General features: G+C 34.9%; 1 protein-coding gene across 2 annotated transcripts in view; it reads right to left on the bottom strand.

Annotated features, from left to right (window-relative positions):
• The window catches only part of CSMD1 (CUB and Sushi multiple domains 1), a 1,056,650-nt gene that overhangs the window by 329,146 nt on the left and 706,278 nt on the right, over window positions 1-21,226 (bottom strand). For both annotated transcript variants that reach the window (XM_039715657.1, XM_039715658.1), the window contains exon 8: window positions 4,887-4,974. In XM_039715657.1, coding sequence (XP_039571591.1) covers window positions 4,887-4,974 — 88 coding nt within the window. The remainder of the gene's footprint in view (window positions 1-4,886; window positions 4,975-21,226) is intronic.

Here is a 21,226-nt window from a genome sequence, read left to right as displayed (position 1 = left end):
CAGCAATTTATAATTTAAAATACCTGAATATCCCACCCCAGAAAGAAAAATGAGGATAGAGGGAAATGAACAGGAGGAATACAAATATTTTTATGTCTAATAAAGTAAGAGAATGATTTAATGTTTAGATTGGGTTTTGATCATTGTAGAAATAATTTTAAAGTTTTTATTAATGCATACATAAAAAATTACACATTAATTTAAGCTATACACTCATGATGATTCAATTTGTTTCAATATTATTCTACATTATTCTATGTATTTCAGGGGGTTGGGGTATCTTTTCCTGAAGCTCTGGAAATAGCTTTTATCCAAGGATCTAAGGGCAATTAATGTGAACTTCATATGTTTTATACGGTGGGTATAATCTTCTGAAATGTCTGAACACAAACTAAGGGACACAAAATAAATATGCTGAATGCAACCTAATAAAAAAAAAAAAAAAAAAAGAAGAAACATAGCAAAAAATGTCACATTAAAGAACAAGGCACAAAGTACTCCAAAGCTACTTATGGATCTAAATAAGTATCTTAGAAGAGGGGATGCATCTGGATCACAGTCTACAATAAAACTATTCACGCATCCAAATTGCTGAGTCTTTCCTTTGATTAATCTTGACAGTTTCCCATTTAAAAAGGGGACATCTTTATGAAGATGTCTTATAACTTGTTTGATATGTGATTTCAAAGAAAAATTCTAGTTCATTTAATATCCACTAATTAAGAAGGAAAGGTTTTAATTTAATTTGGGGAGTTTTGTTGGGTTTTTTTGTTTGTGGGTTTGGTTTTTTTTCCCCACATCTCTACCTCCTTAGTCACTGAGCAAATCTGTGCGCACCAGAAGTCTTGTGTTTGCTTTGTTACTTCCCTCTGTAATTATTAAACACAGGGAACAAATCTGTTTCCTCTTTTTTTTTTCTATTTTGAATTTGAACTCCATCCAAACATAATCTGTGGGTTTGTAAAGAGGGCTAGAATTTGACTGGAAGAAGCTATTTAAAAAAAAAATAAAATACTAACACAAAAAAGTTAATTTTATTTTCAAAATCTGTTTTGAAAATTTAAAAGCCATTTGTTTTACAAGCATTGGTGAAATTATGGGAAATGACTGCATTTTCACATACCATATGATATTTAAGCAGAGCTGAAACAGTATTATTTAGATACATTTCAGATTTCATTTAAACAATCTACTGGTTTGCAATCTCACATAAATATAAAATGTGATCTTGACCTCAAAATTGTATTGATTAAGTTCTCATTACTCTAGCCAAGTCTGACTTGCCATTTCTGCCCCAAAATGAATATAATATCCATTGGATTGTTTCAAAACCACTGAAAATAATCTCCCTACTTCCTGAAATGAACACAGTGGAAGCATAGCAGGAGGACAGAAAGAAAAGGTTAAGATTTCAATACCTTTTTGTTTACTTTATTATATTAGAATGAATGCCATTATTATGCTGAAAAGTATGAAACCCTTTTCAAAGAACTTGTCATCACTGAATCAGTTGGGTCTCAGGTTGTCTGGAAAATAAACCCTCTGCCTTTCCATCAATCCCACTTATAGCATGTCTTTCAGTAGACTGGAAAAGATTTTGAATAATGTGCATTTTCACGTGTTTTAGTTCAGATTAATATTCACAGTTGTCATTCTCCTGACAAGAACAATAGCTCCTTCTGCTGTTTATACTTGCCTCTTAGAAAAGAAAATAAACATTGCCTTTCTTTACTCTCCAGAGTACCTTTATTACATTGGAGAAATGCAAGCTGTAGGAAATATTATTTCCCCTTTTCCTGTGGAAGAGCTTAATTTGTCATTTCAGAGAAACAAAAACCAAATTTCAGCCAAAATTTATATTTAAATGTCTGTCTACATTTAGACAGTTAACTTTAAAATAGATATTATTTAAATAGATATTAACAAACTTTAAAGTGTATGAAAAACATTTGCTGTTCCATAATGAGTTTTTCAGATAGTAAATAACGTTTAGGTGGAAAACAAACTGTTTCTCTCAAATAATATTCAGAACTGGAGGCCCAAAACATGCACACAATTAACATGATCAAAGTATACAACATGTTTTATTTATCTTATGTTATATGATGTTGCTTGTTGAACATTTTATGCATTTGTTTATCCTCATGAACAGTAAGATACACTTGGTGAAATGAAAATATCCTAAGAGGCTGGATGGGATGAAGGAGGTAGGGAAATAGCCTTACTCTGTAAATTCAGTAAGCACAAGCATTACTCATAAATAAGCTCCAGGCATTTGAGATACCTTTAACCCAAAATAATTCCTAAAAGTCTGTGTTCAAAACATAGTTATCTGTGGTTTGCAAGGTTCTTTGTCATTCAATTGCCTTGGATATCTTCAAATGTACTTTGAGCTTTAGGGTTCTTTTGGATTTTCCCTCTTGGTATTTCTATGCATTGCTGGGAAATTTGTTGTTGAGCTCTTCCATGTTTGGGTTCACATGCTTCAGATCTTTGAATAGGTTTCACCAAAACTATTTTACTTTGCTTTCTCTTTCAATTTACAGACTACCCCCTAGAGCTGAAAAGAAGTATTTTTCTTCCTTACCCTCTCTGAGCTTATCGGTGCTCTTAAACCTGCTGCTGTTTCTTAACAATTGTTCATATGCCACTTTTCATGATATACATGAACACATAAAAGCTGTATGACATTTATAGATTCACAGACTAAAGTAGATTGGAAGAGCACATCATCTAGTCCATTTGAAGCAAGCCCAGTTGGAAGAGAGGGCTCAGAGACCTGCTTGGGTGAGTTCTGAATGCCTTCCTGGATGGAGAGTCTACAGATTTTTTCACAAACTTCAGTGCTTTACTATCCTCATAGTAAAAAACATGACTTTTTTTTTAAATCCTGAATCTAGTAGTAATTTAAACATGTCTCGCCTTATTTCCATTGCCTCCAGTCCTGTAACTGTTAACTATTTCCAGAGATGCTTTTCTCTATCCACTGATAACAAAGTGATCCTAGATATTGCCCCAGTTCTTCAACTAAGTATTTTATTTGGAGAAATTCAGATGTGGCACGTTCTGCATCATTTATGGAGGGATACCTGATGCATGCCTGCACAATCAGGAAAGTAAAATAGTCTCCAAAATGACACTGGGAATATAAAGGTATTCCTTGGATGAATACACAGAGGCACTTTAATACCTCTTGAGAAAGAGTTATATTTTAGTATCATAGCATCCCATTTTTACCTAGTCTTCTACTGCCTGATGCTTCTCTCTGTATTTCATCAAACATTAATAAAGACTTAAATAGGAATTGCATTTCTTTTCCTAAAATAGCAGCCCTTTGGACAGCGGCTGCTATACATACTGAATTTTTGTATCATGCAATTTCATTTGCAGTAGATGTGCTGACAAGTTGGATCAGAACACATAGAAGAGGACATCAGGAAACATTTAGAAAACTTGTGTCTCTAGCCTATTAATTGAAATCCTATATCCCTTCATTATTTTTAAAACACATTGAACTGCTGCCCTGCCACTAATGAAGCCATGACTTTGCATATAACTGAATCTTTTCATGTTAGAGATCTTTATGATTTCTCAAACTCCTTTGAGGATAAACAGAGAAAAATCTGAGAAGTATGTCAGTCAGAAAGAGAATAGATTTTAAATTTATTTTTCTTGTCAGTTATGGCCTAGGTTGCAGAGAACTTTGCACAATTCCTTCTAAATCCTATGAACTGTTCCTCTATCTTAGCTCTGACTGTCCATTCTCTGCTGAGCAATTTATAAATCTCTGCTTCAGCTGGAAGCTCCCATCTCCTTCCTTTGACCCTTTTTCCCTGCTGCACCTTCAAGTCTCTGGTTTTTTTCCTCAACAGGAAAGGAGCAAACTTCCTCATTTCTCCATAGAAGTTCCTTTGAACGTGTCTTTTTTTTTAATATAACAAAAGGTGAAAACAAGAAAAAACAGGAGATGGCATCCATCACAGCCTCAGACACTGAGTTTGCTATGTTGCCTAAGCTTTTTAACAGCTTTTACAAAGTGAGAAAACAGATAATACTCTCTGCTTTTTCTTCTTCTATGCTGTCCATGGATGTCTGCTTTTTCTCCATAGGGGAGATTATTATGCTTTAAAATTCTTTTTTAAAATGCATTGATTTAAAAAACAACTCAAGCAAAAACAATCCAAGATATGCAATTCAATAAATCTATTTTGACAAAAGATCAAGAAATTTGAAACTAGGGAAATTATACTCATCTATAGTTACAGACTGCCTTACGTTACAATGTAAAACCTGTCCAAAATTATGTATTTTATCACCATCCTCATAAGCTGTTAAAAACAGGTGAGGTAGTGTTCTTTATCTCCTCCATGACTTGTCCCTGATAACTCCCTCCAGGGGATATCTTCTGCTAATGAGCCATCAAGCTTCACTGCATGACTGATAAGATTGCATCATCCCATTGTGAGATGGCCACCCAGGGGGAGGAATGACCATTCCTACCTGGTTATAATCTGAGAATTTGGAAAACCAGAACAGCTCTACCTGTTAAATTCCCAGAGGACAGGAGCTACATAATCACCACTGGACCTTCACAGGAAGACAGACCTTTCCACAGGATCATCACTTCAACAAAATCACATCTATCCCTTCAACAGGACTGCAGCCACCATTTAATCAGACTGCTACCACCACCCTGACCAACAAGGTGTCAGGTTATATCCTGACTCTGTCAGTTTAAGCCAGTGTTTTCTGCCTTTATTTTAATTTTCCTATTACATTGTAGTTCTGACTTTTACTGATTTGCTTTCAAACTAACACACAGGCTGTGTATAAATATAACAGGAAATATCTTCCTCTTGATCATATAGAAAATTAAATGTGCCTACCTGAAGTCAGAGCCTACCCTCTTCCCATTTTCAGGAATTCCCGGATCAGGACAAGTATCAGAAGCAATTGCATCCCCACCCTGGGTCACTGCAAAGTAAAGAAAAAAAAAACCATATTAGACTTGCAACTCTAAAGATGACTCTTTACATTTCCCATACATAAACTACCATTGCCTGAATGCAACCATATTTTGACTTTTTTTTTCAACCAGTGGAGATTATTACCAAAAAGAATCCCCACCAAATTGATTTATTTGTGTATTATTTAGTTATAATTTGTTATGGTAAAAAAAAAAAAAAACAAACAAAACTTTTGTTCTGTGAGAAAATTTGGATTTCCAACAGTCAGTCATTCATTTTATGAATACATTAGAATTCAAAGTTTTCCTCAGACAGGAAAAAATCCATTTCATTAAACTACCTTCTGAAATCTTCACAAAATACCACTGTAAGGTTAAGAAGTGTAAAAAAAATTAAAATCTCCATAATAAAACCTTCCCATAATATGATTTAAAATAAACAAAAGCCAAGACCCAGCTCTGATACTTTAGAACTGTAGCGCAGGAATATTTTTATGAATCCCAGAACCATTTAGATTGGAAAAGACCTCCAAGACCATTGAGTCCAACTTTTGACCAATCACTACCTCAACTGAAGATAAAGTTAATCTCAAGAAATATACAAGATACCCTACTGAACAATGTATTTGTAGCCAGCTGAATATGTGTTCATGCAAATGAGGCTCAAATCTCTATTTTATGTTTTTAGCTAAGAGAAAGACAAGGTATGCTATATTGTTCCACTCTTTTTGCCCTCCATTCTTTCTCCATCCAGACCTTCAGATAATTAAATGATACTATGTATATAGATGTCCAGACTTATGGTACTCTCAATACTCGAAACAATTTGAACAGTGTCCCCTTTTTTCCTACTACATTCCTAAAATGGTAATTAAGGAAAATGTGAAGTTAAAAGTTATTTGTTGGAACCCAGGACATCTCTCTGGATGCCCTGGATGTCTCAAAGCCCTGGCAGGGGCTTGGACACCCTGGCAGAAAGCCAAAGACACATGGAAATTCGATCTTAATTCATGGAGCAAATTGACAACCTTATATAAAGAATTACAGGCCACAAAAGTTTAAGTAGCATAGTAATAGCAATCACAGGGTGAAGGGAAAAATTTTGGAGCACTGTACAGGGGGGTTTTGAACCTTGTACCGGGGGGTTTGAAATCCTGTACATGGGGGTCAGGAGTCCCAAGATGGAGGGATTTGGGCGTGCCCTGTCCTTCTTTCTTCTCCTTGGCATCCATGTTCAGGATGATGTTGGCATGTGTGGATTGGTTCATGGTGAAGGTACACTTGCCAACAAGGGTGAAAGGGTGAAAAGTATTGGAAATAGAAGGTAAATACCTAATACGTAGTTTTCACTTTAAAAGAGACAACCACCCCGTGGGCGGGGGAGACTGCCCTTGGCTGTCTTGCTGATCAGACTTCGGCTGGACAGATAGAAAAACTTTGTAGATAAGGAACAATAAACTCAACTGAAGACCGAAAAGCAAGAGTCCAGACTCTTTCTTCAAAGCGCGGCTTGCCCAGAACCACCTTTTCCCATGTTGGGGCAGAGACAAGTAACAGCCGACCCCGACAGTTATTAGTGGTAAACAAATTATACAAACCAGAAGACTGAATATACAGAAAACCCGAACACACATGTGCTTTTTATCCTGCACCTATACAAGTATGGTGCATCCATGGTGTTGTATTTTTTCTCCCCCATCCAGTTGCAGAGTAGGGTGATGGAGAGGCTTTGGTGGATGCCTGGTACCCAGCTGGGGCCAAACCACTACAGTTATATGCTTCCAGTCTTTCTGTTTCCTCCACAAAAAACAGAACTACTAGAAATTTGTGGATCATATTTCCCATTTTAAAAGATTTTTTGGGAAATTTTCTAAGAAAAGGACAGAGCATTCTTCCTGAATTTAAAACACAACACAACAAAACAAAGTTAATTGGAATATTTTAGCTGCACAAAATAAATTACACAAGTCTGAGAGGATTACAGATGACAGCATTACAGCTGAAAGGTGATGTGAGCTTAGATGTAAAAAGCAGCTGGTTTTCCCACACAGTAATATGTTTTCAAATTTAATACAGCAGCAAAAAGAGTGGTGACAAATAGGATATATACAATCAAATTTTAAGAGCTATAAATCTTCATGTCTGTTTTGGCAGCTTCAGGGACAATTCATTTATATAAGAATTCCAAGATTTACAAGGGAAGACTTAATGAGCTAAAAACCTGTATTACAGCACTATAAAAATACAATTGAGACAATGCACTATTATGGACCATAGTTCTTGACCTGAGCACAGGCCAGGTCTTCCATAAAGAAGCAGAAAAGCTTCTGATTACAGTATATTTCAACATATGCCTTTTTTTTTTAGCACTACTCACTGTCCTGCATTCTTGTTCTGTACATGAGATCAAGAAAGACTATGATGACATCAAAAATTTCTTTGAAGACACAACTGAAAATATAAGGTCTTACTTAAAAAAAAAAATTCCTTCTAAATACAAAAGCGAAACATGAATAAAAATTCAGTTCATCTGGACTTTTGTCCATGTACAGCACATATAATTCACCATCTTGAAAACTCTCTATACTGTTCAATCCTGCTAATTCCACTAATATTACTTGGATTGATAAAGTTTTTTGTGTGTGAATAAAGGCTTTCAGAAAAAGTGTATACTAGTGAGTATGCATATATTTTATTCTAAAAGTTTAATCTTGTAGTTGCTTGAAAAGTGTCAGCACTGAAATGCAGTTATAGTGGAAAACCCGGTCTTGCTACAAAAGCAGCCTGCTTCTACACTGATGTTTCTTAAAATTCTCTCCCCACTAATATTTCTTTCTCTTTTTCAGGAAAAAAAAAAAAAAGGTCAAATATTTACTACTTTTAGCAGAGAACTGTAGCTATGTTAGTGGACATGAGATTCAGTTTGGACTACTGAATCACCAAAACACAAACATAAGCAAAACTGACATGGTTATTTGATTTACTAACTTTACTAAACATGAACCTTGTGGTAACAACTGTTACACAAGTTGGAGGATGCTACCTTTGCTGCCGTGTTTTAAGGACATGACACAACACATTGGAGTTCAGCCATCTCCTTTTACAGATCTATGTAAATACAAAATGCCTAAGTACTTTAGGACATCAGTAAATGCTGAATGAAACCTTAGTGATAGCACAGAATGAAATGATCTTCCCAAATGGATGACAACCTTTGCAAAATTTTCTTCTCAGCCACTACTTTACTCTCACAAGGTGTCAACACACTCACACCAATATCAGGGCAGGGAGTTACAGCCTCTTGCTTATCCAGAGAAATACTCTCTCTCTGATTAGAACAGGCATCCTACATCTGGAGCTCAACACATCTTCCTGGAAGTCTACAGGCCTTGTTAAACATGGCACAGGTTTTAGCTTCTATTTTCCCCAGTGAACTGTCAAGTGTACTTTTAACAGATGGTGTTTGCATGACATGCTGTCATGACAAAATAAATCCAATTCCCTGTAAAACAAACCTGCCTGATTATGTCTTTCCAGATGGGGAAGCAAAAAAAAGACTCAATCTCTCAAATCAGTAAAACAATTTATCGCCTTTACTGGTTCAGAGACACCAGGGACTTCAGCTCACTTAAGTATATACTTTTAAATATTAGTATGCTTAAAACTTTTACCAGCCAGTATTTTGGAATTTAACTAAAAATTAGGTATTAAGATCTTTTTAGCTCCAACATTTATCATTCAGACTGAAAAGAGATGAAAAGGTGCCCAAACATATTCCTGTCAGAGATCTTTACCTTCCTCTGTTACAATCCTGTCAGGTATCCCCTTTATCCACTACTATGAAGTATTGTCCTGCTACTGAGATCCATAACATGTAAGGAGCAAGTATCATTGATTTGAGTATCTCACTTTGAAAATATCTTTAAACTTTGCAGCCTCTACAAGCATTTCCTGGATACAACATTTCTATGCATCCAGTCACATGCCTAATCTTTCATTGGTATAATTTAAAAGAAAAAGACTTTTCAATGCTCTTGAAAGACCCATGTCTAGTTTGTATTCTTTCTACAGTGTATAACGTTTCATTTACTTAGGGTGTTAAAAGGTGTTTCATGCCTTTTGCATCTTTCTTCTGTTTTTTTTTCCCATCTTTTTCACATCAAACTTGAATTGTTTCTTTTATATTCAAAGCTCATTCACAGACTGAGTGTATTTTAACTCTCATTTCAACTTACATTTTAAAAATTAAAATTTCCAAACAATGGTGTCAATGAAAATGGAAAGTAATATTACTATTTAAAGCTTGCAAAACTTACAAATAAATGTAAAGTATGCAAAATCTTCAGCAAACTATGCACTAATTATCAGAATTTATCTTAAAACACTAACAATGTTTCTCTGAAATGCAAATATAAACTAAGCATCTATAACCTTGCAATTATGACATAAATTTAGGACCAGTCTCTCCCAATATATTCTTAGTACATTCTCAGTATACCCTCTCTGTTTAAAAAAAAAAAATAAAATTAAAGACGCTATAATCCTGGCTAATATCAAAGTAAGACATTATATAGGCAGTCCCTCATACTGCATCCCAGTTCTTCAAGGAACCAACAGCTAGAGGAAATGGTGATATTCCATGATACTAACATGAAAAAATATATTTGAAGTTACAGGGCAGGGAGAAAAGTGAGGAAATATTCTAGTCAGGTTTGGGGGTTTTTTGCTTCTTCTTTCTAACAGCAGGTTTGAGAACATCAAAGATGTTTCAACCACCACACAGGTCTGTAGTACAGAGACAGAGCACTCTCAGTGGATACGACTTAACTCTGGAACTTCTCAACATGTCAGGTTATTATATACTGCAAAAATTACATATTCTCAAGTTTTTTCTGCAGAAATAATTGAAGAGTAGCTGTGAGTTCATTAACGTGATTGACAGATTTACATTCTGTATACAACCTCTAGGGTTAAGACTAGTGATTCGAATTTCTACTTCATAAAAATAAAATCTATTCTTTCTTCACTGATTGAGAATGAATCAACAAGATTTCTTCTATTTTTTCAGATCATAAAAACTACAGTTTCCACAGCTTTGAAGGTCATCTTTATTGTTTTACTTGATATATGACAAAGGAAATTCAGAATTGCTTTAAGATGTTTCACATGCTCTGATTCTAATGTAATAGTAAAGAAGAAAGACTGGCAGTAACTATAAACATAAATCAGATTTTAAAATATTGTAATCATAATAATAAACAATTATCACGTGCATTAACATCCTAATTTAGTTCAGCATATGGGAAATGTTTAATCAAGGAGCAGTATTAGGCAGGAGGAAGGGCTGGTGAAACAGATGTTTCATGTAGCAATACAAGCTATATGAAATCCCCCCTGTTATAATATCAGTCTTACTCCTGACATGCTCCATCTTCTGCTTTAGATGCATTTGGAATCTGAAAATACACTAACAAACTACTCAGGCATATGTAAATTACGTGGTGTAATACTTTGAAGGCCTTGACTTCAAAACAAAGTGTTTCTGGGACCTTGTCCTGGAGCATACTGGCCAGACGCTGGCCACACAACCACACTACGGACAACCAACATCAAGCCTCAAGAAACAAGAATGATGATATCCAGGCAGCTTATGGTGAGGTACAAAGGACACTGGGACTAATTGGGAATGGCCATGCAGATCAACAGCCTGTGATTGGCCAGAAGGTTTCTAGAACATTCTATGAGAGACTATCTTTATGTGTGTCGGCCGGACTTCAGGGTCTTCTGAAGCAGCCTCTTTGGTTTTTTTGCACCCTTGTTTACGCTCTTTTATTTAGTTCATAAATATCTTCAGTTTTGGCACTTCAGTTGTCCCCATCTCCCCCTTGTTGCTGTGCCACGCAAGCACACCATCCTCGAGCTCCTGAGACCAGAGGGTTCCCTGTGTGCCCTGCAGATCCCTCGGGGTGTTGTTGCTGGCCCCTCTCTGGCTGCTCTGCTGCTAGACAAGTCAGAGAGATCACCAGCAGCTGGATGCGCCAAACAAGTATTGTTATGTATAAATGTGCTGTACTGCATATCTTTTTTCAGTGGCCATTATGCTATTAAAAAATATTGGGTGTTCATGCTTCAGGTTCCAGCACCTAGAATTTCAAATTTAACAAGTTATGGCAGTCTCTTTAGACATTTACTCCTTCTCTACTGGTAACACCAAACTTAGAATAAAAATGGATAACCCAGGAGCCCTCATTCCCTCTATAATTTGTTCTGAATACTTTTCAAATGTAACCAAAAATTGCAAGAATGACCTTCAAGAAGGCCTTGACAAATACTCCCTGGAGGCTAGACAAAAGACCCTAAAATTCCCTGTAGAAAGATACTGTAAAAAATGGCAGCTTTTCTAGAGCTGAGTGAGAAGTTGTGACACGGCAGAGAGTCACAAAGATAATCACCAGACTGGAACATTCCTCCTACAATGACAGCCTGGGAGAGCAAAGATTGTTCAGCCTGAGGAAGGCAGGTTCCTTGGAGACCTCATTGTGGCATTCTAGTACCTAAAGAAGGCTTATAAAAAAAGGGAGAGGAACACTTTACCTAGCCAGATAGAGATAACACAAGGGGAAACATTTTTATACTAAAAGACAAGGGATTTAGATTAGATGTCAGGAAGGAAATCTACTTAGAGGGTGCTGAGGCGCTGGAAAAGGTTGCCCAGAGAAGCTATGGGTGCCACATATCCTGTGGGTGTCATTGTTCATGGCCAGGCTGGATGGCATTTTGAGAAACCTGAGCTTGGGGCGGGGGGCGGGGGGGGGGATTTGGAAATGGATGATATTTAAAATCCCTTCCAATCCCAATCATTCTAGCATTCTATGAAGTTTGTAAATTGAGCAAGATTGCAGTGAATGGGTACTTTGTTTCTCTATTATGATGAAGATTAAAGCTTACATATGTAAATATTAATCTCTTTCCAGTCAAGAAGTCAAACAGAAATGCAATGACACTGTTTCAATTAAACAAGATATTACATGCACTGATTAATGTAATAGAGTCAATTTGGTTATTCATTAAACTCCTTAGATTTACATTTATTTACATTTTATTTTTAAAAGGTTTCCATTTGTAAAGTATCTAACAGTTCTGGATATCTAACAGGAATATCTAACAAAATTTTGGTCTTCAAATAATTCTGGTTCAAAAATGAAACCAAAACATTTAAATTATTCTTTATTAAGTGTACTATAAATTACTTGTTTTACGTAGCACAGAATACTGTCATCATTGAAAAAGGGTATAGGATGTTTATATTTGATGTCTTCACAATATTTGGAGAAAAGGTATATTTTATCATTGTATAAAATAACTGAATACACTGCAGTTGTTTTGAATTCAGAAAATTGGAAATAATGGAAGAAAAGAAAGATTTTAGAAGACAGCTTCAATCCACAAATATATATATTCACAGGGAGAATTAGTTGAATGGAATTTTCCGCCATATATTTTACTGCATTTTCTCTAAAATGTCAGTTATCCCTACCCTGAGGATAATTTCAAGATTCTAAAGTTTTTGATCTAAACTGGATCAAAATAAAATAATTGATTTGTGAATAATTTTAATGTTCAGAATACATATATTTCAGGAGACCCTTTTTTTTTTTTCAATGACATTTATTGGGAGATTTCTTAGGTGCTGCACTTAGCAGCACAAAAGCTCTTCTCCATTTCCACATAGTGTCTTACAGCAAAGAATAGCAAGGTAGCGTCATGGTTAAAGTTGTTTATAAACAGTGTCTTTGCATATACCAAATCATCTGGAGTAGATTTTATTTTTAAAACTATGACATAGTCAGAAAACTTGATTTACATAAAAATTTGATTTACATAAAAATACACATAAAGTCACACTTGGTTATTTTAATAATTTTGATTTACATAAATTTGACTACACTAAAAAATTATAATACATTTATTAATTAAAGGATGCAGAATGGATTCTATTCTCTTTTTTTTTTCCTTATATCTTTTTCGTAGAATGGCATAAATAAAAATATTAAGTTGGAACCATAATAATGAGATACAAAGGCATTGTTTATATGGGTATACAAATGTATACAGATATTGCCTTATAAATAAGTAAGATCACAAATGTTATGGAAAATACAGATTTGAGTAGAAAATACAGCTAAAATTAAAATACCAAGACTAAAAAAAAGTATGTATTTCAACAGTACAAAGAGCACTATATTTTTCCATTCAATTTAATCCTGGCTTTTAGAAGACTAGAAAATTACTTTTAGTATAATGAGTCTATCATACTTTTTAAGCAAGTCCTTCAGCAGAAATAGCAAAACACAGATCTGTTACAAACAACAGATGTAAACCTACACGACCCCTGATATCTTTTTCATAGAATGGCATAAATAAAAATATTTATTTGGAACCATAATAATGAGATACAAAGCATTGTTTATATGGGTATACAAATGTATACAGATATTGCCTTATAAATAAGTAAGATCACAAATGTTATGGAAAATACAGATTTGAGTAGAAAATACAGCTAAAATTAAAATACCAAGACTAAAAAAAAGTATGTATTTCAACAGTACAAAGAGCACTATATTTTTCCATTCAATTTAATCCTGGCTTTTAGAAGACTAGAAAATTACTTTTAGTATAATGAGTCTATCATACTTTTTAAGCAAGTCCTTCAGCAGAAATAGCAAAACACAGATCTGTTACAAAAAACAGATGTAAACCTACACGACACTTGTAATGTAGAAGTGATGGATTACTGAAACATGAGGAAATGGAAAAGAAAAAGACACAAACAAGGACAGGTAAGGAAAGTTTTGAAGTTCAACCACGTAACTCTGACAAGAAGCTAGTTCAAACTATTTTTCCCTTAATTTACCTATGAATTGATTAAAATATTGGAATGCTGTTGAATAGGAAAATACGGTTATGTTGACACCAGATGGTTTGGGCTCATAAGGCCATTCTGGGCAGTCACACAAGGAGAAGCCATTACCCAAAACCTGCCTAGAGAACACTCTTACAGATGTCATTGTGTTTCTTCAAAATTGCTAACAAATCTTACAAAGCATTGTTCTAGTAGTTTAGTAAGCCACAGCCAGCTGCTAGATTTCATTTAAAACTTAAATTGTCTAGTGTTTCCCACTAAAAGAGTATTTTAATGACCCCACTTGCTTCAAACATCAGATTAAAAACTACTAATTTCTGAAACAGAAGCAATTAAAAAACCCTATAACTGTGACATGCTAAAGTTAATTCTTTTAGCTTTTTTTGAATAAGCTCTAGCACCTTCAAACACTGGAAAATAAATAATGATCCTACTACACTGCAGCTGTCAACTTGGTTGAAATGCAGGTTCCCTGTAATTTACCAATATATTTATGGCACTCCTTTTTTCAGCAGATGAGGATTTCTATCAATATATCTTTACTTGCTATGACCAAAGTAGCTGGTGTGTCCAACATCTTCTTGTTACTCTTTAGTTTTTGGCTAGGACAGAGTTAGTTTTTCACAGTAGCTGTGAGGGGACAGTGCTAGGAGCTGTCTAGGTGTGTGCTAGGGTACGTCTAGGTTGTTTCTATGGCACTCTAGCACTCTATAGCACTTCCGATAACATCCAGGGGCATTCTCACTTTCCAGAAGAATGTGGGTATGGGTTATTGTTAGAAAGAAAAAAGTGTGGATGCAGAGGATCTGTATGCTCCTTGTTCATTGTCTCAGAGTCATGTCGGGTTGGTCAGTGAGTAATTTTTGTATGTAAATCACTCTCATTTTTGTACTTGCATTATTAGTATCATTGTTCACTTTCTTATCCCATTATGGTTTCCAGTAAATTGTTTTTCTATCAATCTGTAATCTCCACCATTATTTGTCTCTTGCTTCACCATGGTCTTCACCACGGGCTTCAGGAAAAGCTCAGCTCCAGCAGCTGGAGCATCTCTTCCCCCTTCTTATTCTCTGACTTTGGTGTCTGTATCCTTGTTCCTCTCACATCTGAGCACAATTATAACTGCCTAATAACTTAATTTTTTTCCTTTTAAATATTCTATCCCAGAAGTGTCATGACCATCTCTGATTGGCTCAACTTGAGACAGCAGTGGGTCTGTCCTGGAGCCCTGCTGGCATTGGCTCTATCTAACACAGGAGAAGCTTTTCACAGAAGCCACCCCCTGTATATTTTCATATAGCTAAGAAACTACATGTTTAGAAATTGTGAGGCAAAATATTCAATTATTTACTTTTTAAGTACAGTTATACATATAGATTTTAGCTTGATTAAAATACTACTTAAAAGTTTAAGGTGAAAGGATCAACTTTAGTTTTAGCAGTAAGTTCTAATTTAAACAGATTTTCTATATGAAAAAATATAGTGGGAACTGGAATTTATTCTATATCTCGCATTTCTACGGTGAAATTCCTGCCAGTCACACAAAATCTATGGCTTAGAATTAGATGCATTCATCACACACAGTTTGTGTCTGTGTGTGGGTGTGTGCTGGTTGCACACTCTCACAATGCACAGGCAGTTATGCAGACCTCCTGAAATACCGTTCAGTTCATTAAAGATAAAACTGCATCATGAAAATTAGAGACTCTTTTGATAATTGCAAATGTCAAATTTTCATGGCTGTTGAGATCATCAGACTCCAAGAACAGAAACTGAACTTGCAAAAACTGGACTGACCAGGCGAAAGCCTGGGTACAATTTCCTTCAACTGGCGGGCCACACACAACATACTATTGTCAAATGAAGTACAAGGGAGCTCCTGATGACCCTAGAAAGCGGAAATTTTCCAGCAAGTGACAATTCATTCACCAATGATTCAATACAGTTCCACCAAATGAAATATATGTTTTCATTATGTTCACTCTTAGTTAAGGATTGTCACCATAGTAAGCACGCCGTAGGACTACAAAATCACTCATTAAGACTTGCCTGAGATGCACATGTCCATGCCTGAAAATTTAAGAACCCATTTCTATACTTTCATTTTAATTTATGATTTATGTAAGCCACCAATTTAAAAATATTACTCCTTCATCAGTGCTGATACTTAAATAATGATCTACATCATATCTTTATATTGCTCAAGGTCATGAGGGGAAGACAGAGAAGAAGCTGTCCCACATCATTTTGTAAGAACTGTATTGTACCATCTTTGTAGCCTACACGCAGTGAAACTGTTTAGGACTCATCAAGCCTATGAAGTCCTTATAACAATAAAGACACTAATGTAAAAATATTATGAGCTCCTTAATCATTAGTTTATACTAATGATTTACTATACTTTGAACTCAGTGTAATTTTATGACTTGCTGCAGGTAATGATACTTTTGCAACAATTGTAAAGACTAAATTTTGATTGCAAAGTATTTTTGTCCAGTCACAAAAAAATATTTTACTCTATTTATATTATGTAATAATCAAGCACAAGAAAAATGAAAACCATTGTGTCAGTGAAGTCAACAGATAAAATTTCAGTAATGATCAGGCGTAAGATTTTATCTGACAGGCAAATAATTAAAAAAACTGTTTAGAAATATTTTAATTTATTTTTCACACTATATGACAGGAAGTGAAAACAGAACATTGACATGAAAACAAAATTACCATTATACATTTTCCCTTAGAAGATCACACAATAAACGATGTGTAAGGCTTAAACACACAGCTCAGCATGAAGAGTTTTTGGTTTTTGCAATACCACTTCATTCAGAATTGTAGGAATGTCAGGAATTTACTTTGAAATGACAGAGTTGATGAAGAGCCAGCAGTAAAGAGCAATTTTATGGGATATCCAGAAGCATTCTTTCCAAAAGAAATAAACCCAACATGTTGTATTGTCTCGGTGGCTTATAAGTTTGGAAAACTCCATTTTTCACCAGCAACAGGTTATAAACTCACCCTACAATGTTATTTACTTGTAAATATACTGCCACTATATAACGTATTTTATTGATTCACAAGGCTGTCTTTTTCTTTTCCTTTAAAAAAAGCAATCGGGCATTTTTTACCAAGCACTGCCATTTCTTCAATAAAGCTGAAGGTGACTACAATCCTTTTTTTAAAATATAAATAAAGGTAAAACCAAATGTCTTTAAATAAAATTCTCATTTCCTTAATTATCTGTTTGATATGCATTTGTTAATCAATGCCTTACCTCGGTTTTTTTGTCTGGTAAGTGATACTATATTTCTGGTTGGCTTTCAGAGTAAAATGTTCAGCACTGTGTTGTAAATAAGAAGAGGTAACAGAACACTTAGTCATGGGCATAATGCATTGATAATCTCATTCATCAACATAATCTAAAGGATTTTCTATTAAAATGAGAGAGAGAAAAAGATCAGTCCACTGCTCAGGGTTTGCAGGTTTAACCAAATAGGCTTTGACATTGAGAAAGAGATTAAGATTAGAAAATAGCTGCTGACTATGGGATAGTCTATGGGGGTGCTGTTTACATAGAAAAAAAGATAAACTGACACAAAAAACCCCCTGTTCTCTGGCCTTCCTCTGACTTTTAATGTAACTACAAGCAAAACATGTAGGATACCTCTTAAGTGAAACCTAGGTAGAACATGGAGTCGTTGTGACCAGAACCATTTCCAAAATTTCCTGTTGAGCTGCTCAAACCACTTAAATTGTGAGGGGTCTTCCCTTCTGCCTACTTTCCCCTGTTAAAAGCTACAGTTCTGTACATGCCAAGAAGTGATATCTCTTAACTGTCCTCTTAACAGGACTGAGAACTGCACTTAACAGGACTGAGAACTGTTCTAACTGCAGTTAGAACAGATAAGCTCAGAATAATTCTAGCACATCACCTAGGAGACAAATGATCGTAAATAAGAAACACACCAGCTGATGATGATTTTCTTTAGAAGTGCTAATTTTATTTCTTTGGTTTTCTGTATAACGCCCATAATGTCATAAAACCATTGGTACAACAGTACAGTTCTCTCCCCCCGCTTCTTGTTGAAATTAAAACATGACAAAGTTTACAAATGCATCGCATTTCTAATGGTTCTAATGAACAAGATTAGGAGGGAAAAACTGACAATGAGTCAGAATATGGGAAGAAGAAAAGAGAAGGAGTTGCATTTTTGCTTTTTTTAAAGCACCTGCTAAGGAGAATATTCTCATAACAACAGGAAAAATTTAGAGAAGTTCTCTAAATTGGGAGATAGTAGGTTTAGTAGGTACGATCATGGTGCCATGCCAGTAATGTGAAGGTAAACATATTTAGTGCAATAGTAAAACTGAATTCTAGTCTGTCTTAAACAGCATGATCACTAACATTTCACTTTCTACTGATTATATTTAAATATTGAATGGAGCAAAGTCAATACAAGATCTGTGATTTGCTCTACCTACCCCAATCAAAATAATAATCCTACTATAATCAATAAAAGGAATGAATAAGAGACTGAATCTATATGTGTTTATCTCATGGTTCAAGCAAAGATATGAGAGAGACAAAGACACAAAATTTAATAGAACAAAGCTGTTAATTTTTATGATCTAATTTCTGTGCCTAATACTTCAGCTAAATAGTTCCAGTAGCTGTCTTTTTCAATAAAAAGCACATTTTATTTGGCCATAAGTTAAATAATTACATGTATATAATAAATACAGTTTCTATGGTAAATTGTGTGATCAAATGAAGTACTGACATCCTAAGAACTGTATTTTACTAGCTAGAAAAAATACCAATTGTCTAGTTACAATGATTGTGAGGGATTCACCATCCTTCCCAGGAATAAAGCAAGTATATTTCAACTAAACTTTGCTTTATTGCAATTAAAGTTTGCTTAAGTTAAATCTATAAGGAATCTATCTATCTATCAATATCAAGGACCTAACAGAAAATTCAGCACTATTTTTTCTCTTAATATGTTTTTTACATTTTTTTCAGACCTAAAAATTTAATATTTTCCACACTTAAGATTTTAGCAATACTTGGTTGAAAAAAATAAGTGCAAGTGTTTGTATTACTCGTTTGAAAGCCTCCAGTAGCTATCAAGATTACCTAAACAGATATTTCAATACCATGAATTTGCAGAATGGATATTACACTATTTCAAAAGATAGAATTATGCTTGTCAAACCTAAGTTCAAGAAGTACAACAGTAGTAGTACATAATTTGACCTTTTTTTTTTTTTTTGCACAAATTCAGATCATACTTGACATAGAACTAGAATGTCCTGTGCCCTGAATTGTCTGTCTGTAACAGCTGTAATTACAGACAGCATTCCAGTTGAGAAAACCACTGTAACATAGATAAGCGAACCACCTCGCAGGAGAACACGTCACCAAATAAAAATACACAGTCCAGCATTTTTGTTAAGTCTGTAAAGGAACTGTCCAAAGTTATAGAGAATTTAGGTAAAAAATCCATTAAAATAAATGCTTTTCTGTTGTACACAATGACATGCAGCTATACAAATATTTTTGTATATTTTTTGTGGATATTATTTGTGGATATTTTTTAAAATATACAGCAGAAACATCAAAACCATTGTTTCAGCTTGGCTCTTTTCTCCTCTTCATTGACATTAGCAGGCTGGATGTGAGCTGCAACATGTTCCCTCCTACTCTTGTCACTGTGACAATAATAATTAATAAAACCCCTAGGCAATTCATCACAATTTTCTATGGCATGTATGTGTCAGATATACACTTCTCTCTTACATATGTAACCTCCATCATTCTGGCGGGTCTGTTTATTTAGGTGAAATGTCAAACTGATAATTTCTTTCCCTCTTTTTTACACAGAGTCAGTGACTTATTCATGTCAACCTGTTAATTCTTGATGGAAAGGGGCAAAAAGGCTACACTGACTCCTCAAATATATTCTGGTCCTCACAGTACAAGTAAACGAAGACAAGCTTTAAATAAACAATCATTTTGGCCATGATCCAAAACAAGAAAAAACCCCAAGACATAATTTGTGAGATTTTGACCACTGTTCACCCTTTGAAAATCAGCATGCCTTCCTTATAACTGTTGAAAAACTCTACAAATCCCCCCAGGATTTTATTGATTAAAGCTGGTTTCCCAAATGAGTTCAAAGTTGCAGCAGTTTGCACGATGAATAAAAGTATACTGTGCCTATGATCTGCTCTGTTGGGTGGTTGGTTGTTTTTTTTTTAAATCACAGGTAAGAAACCATTGCTTTTTGGATCAAATATTATAATCAGGTTTTGCATGTAATATGATGGTATCAATAAAGCAACCAGAAATTCAGCTAACTTTTAAGAAAAATTGAATAGTCCTTTATCAGAATCTGCATTAAATTTTCCAGTCTTCCAACTCAATGTAACAAGCTTCCTCCTGTCTTCAAACCACTTCAAGATACATTTTATCAGTATCACATTTCTAGCTTCTAACAGGGCACTTCAGCTTTACATCTGTGTAGGATGGAGTTCATGGTAACTAATTGAGAGAAATGATCAAATACTGTGCACAAACCTATTAAAGCCACCTCAGCACACAAGTGTACTAAGGAGTTATTATGTTTTTCCTTAGCTAACTTGAAGCAGATATTATTATTGCCACTCCCAGAGTATCTTAAAAATTGCAATTTTATTTTGAGATCAGTTTAAACACAAATACTTGCTCCTTCTTCTGAGGCTGAAAAGTCTCATTTCATCCATGACAGCCTGCAGCTGTTAAATAGAAATATGAATCAAATGCAGACCACTGATGTAAAAAGCCAATTCCATTGTTTTGAGAAAAGTAATAGTAAAACCTAGTTAGGTTGTGATTGTATTAGTCTTATTTTATTACTCTGTTAGTATTCGTAGGCCAGTGGCACCCACACTAATAAACAAAAACACTTGACAATGGGCTGTCTTATTTGGCATCTGCCTGTGGAATAATGTCAGCCAGGTGAATTAACCACTGCTCAAACTGAGCTGACCCATAGAAAGCAACACACTGCAACATTCCAGATCTCTATAACAATGCATTTCAGCCCTTTTAAACTGAAATGCAGTTAAATTTAAACTAAATGTAAAGATTCTTTTATGAGGGTGGTAAAACACTAGCACAGGTTGCCTGTAGAGATGGCAGATGTTCCATCCCTGGAAACATTCAGTGTCAGGCTGGACAGGGCTCTGATCAACCTGTTGTAGTTGAAGATGTCCCTGCTTATTGCAAGGAGGTTGGACTAGATGACCATAAATGTCCCTTCCAACCCAAACCATTCTATCATCATATGATTCTC

The sequence above is a fragment of the Passer montanus genome, unplaced genomic scaffold (genome assembly GCF_014805655.1).
Source record: "Passer montanus isolate IOZ18808 unplaced genomic scaffold, ASM1480565v1 scaffold34, whole genome shotgun sequence".
NCBI lineage: Eukaryota > Metazoa > Chordata > Aves > Passeriformes > Passeridae > Passer > Passer montanus.
Note: the sequence above shows the minus strand (reverse complement) of the source record. Positions and strands in the feature narration are given on the sequence as shown.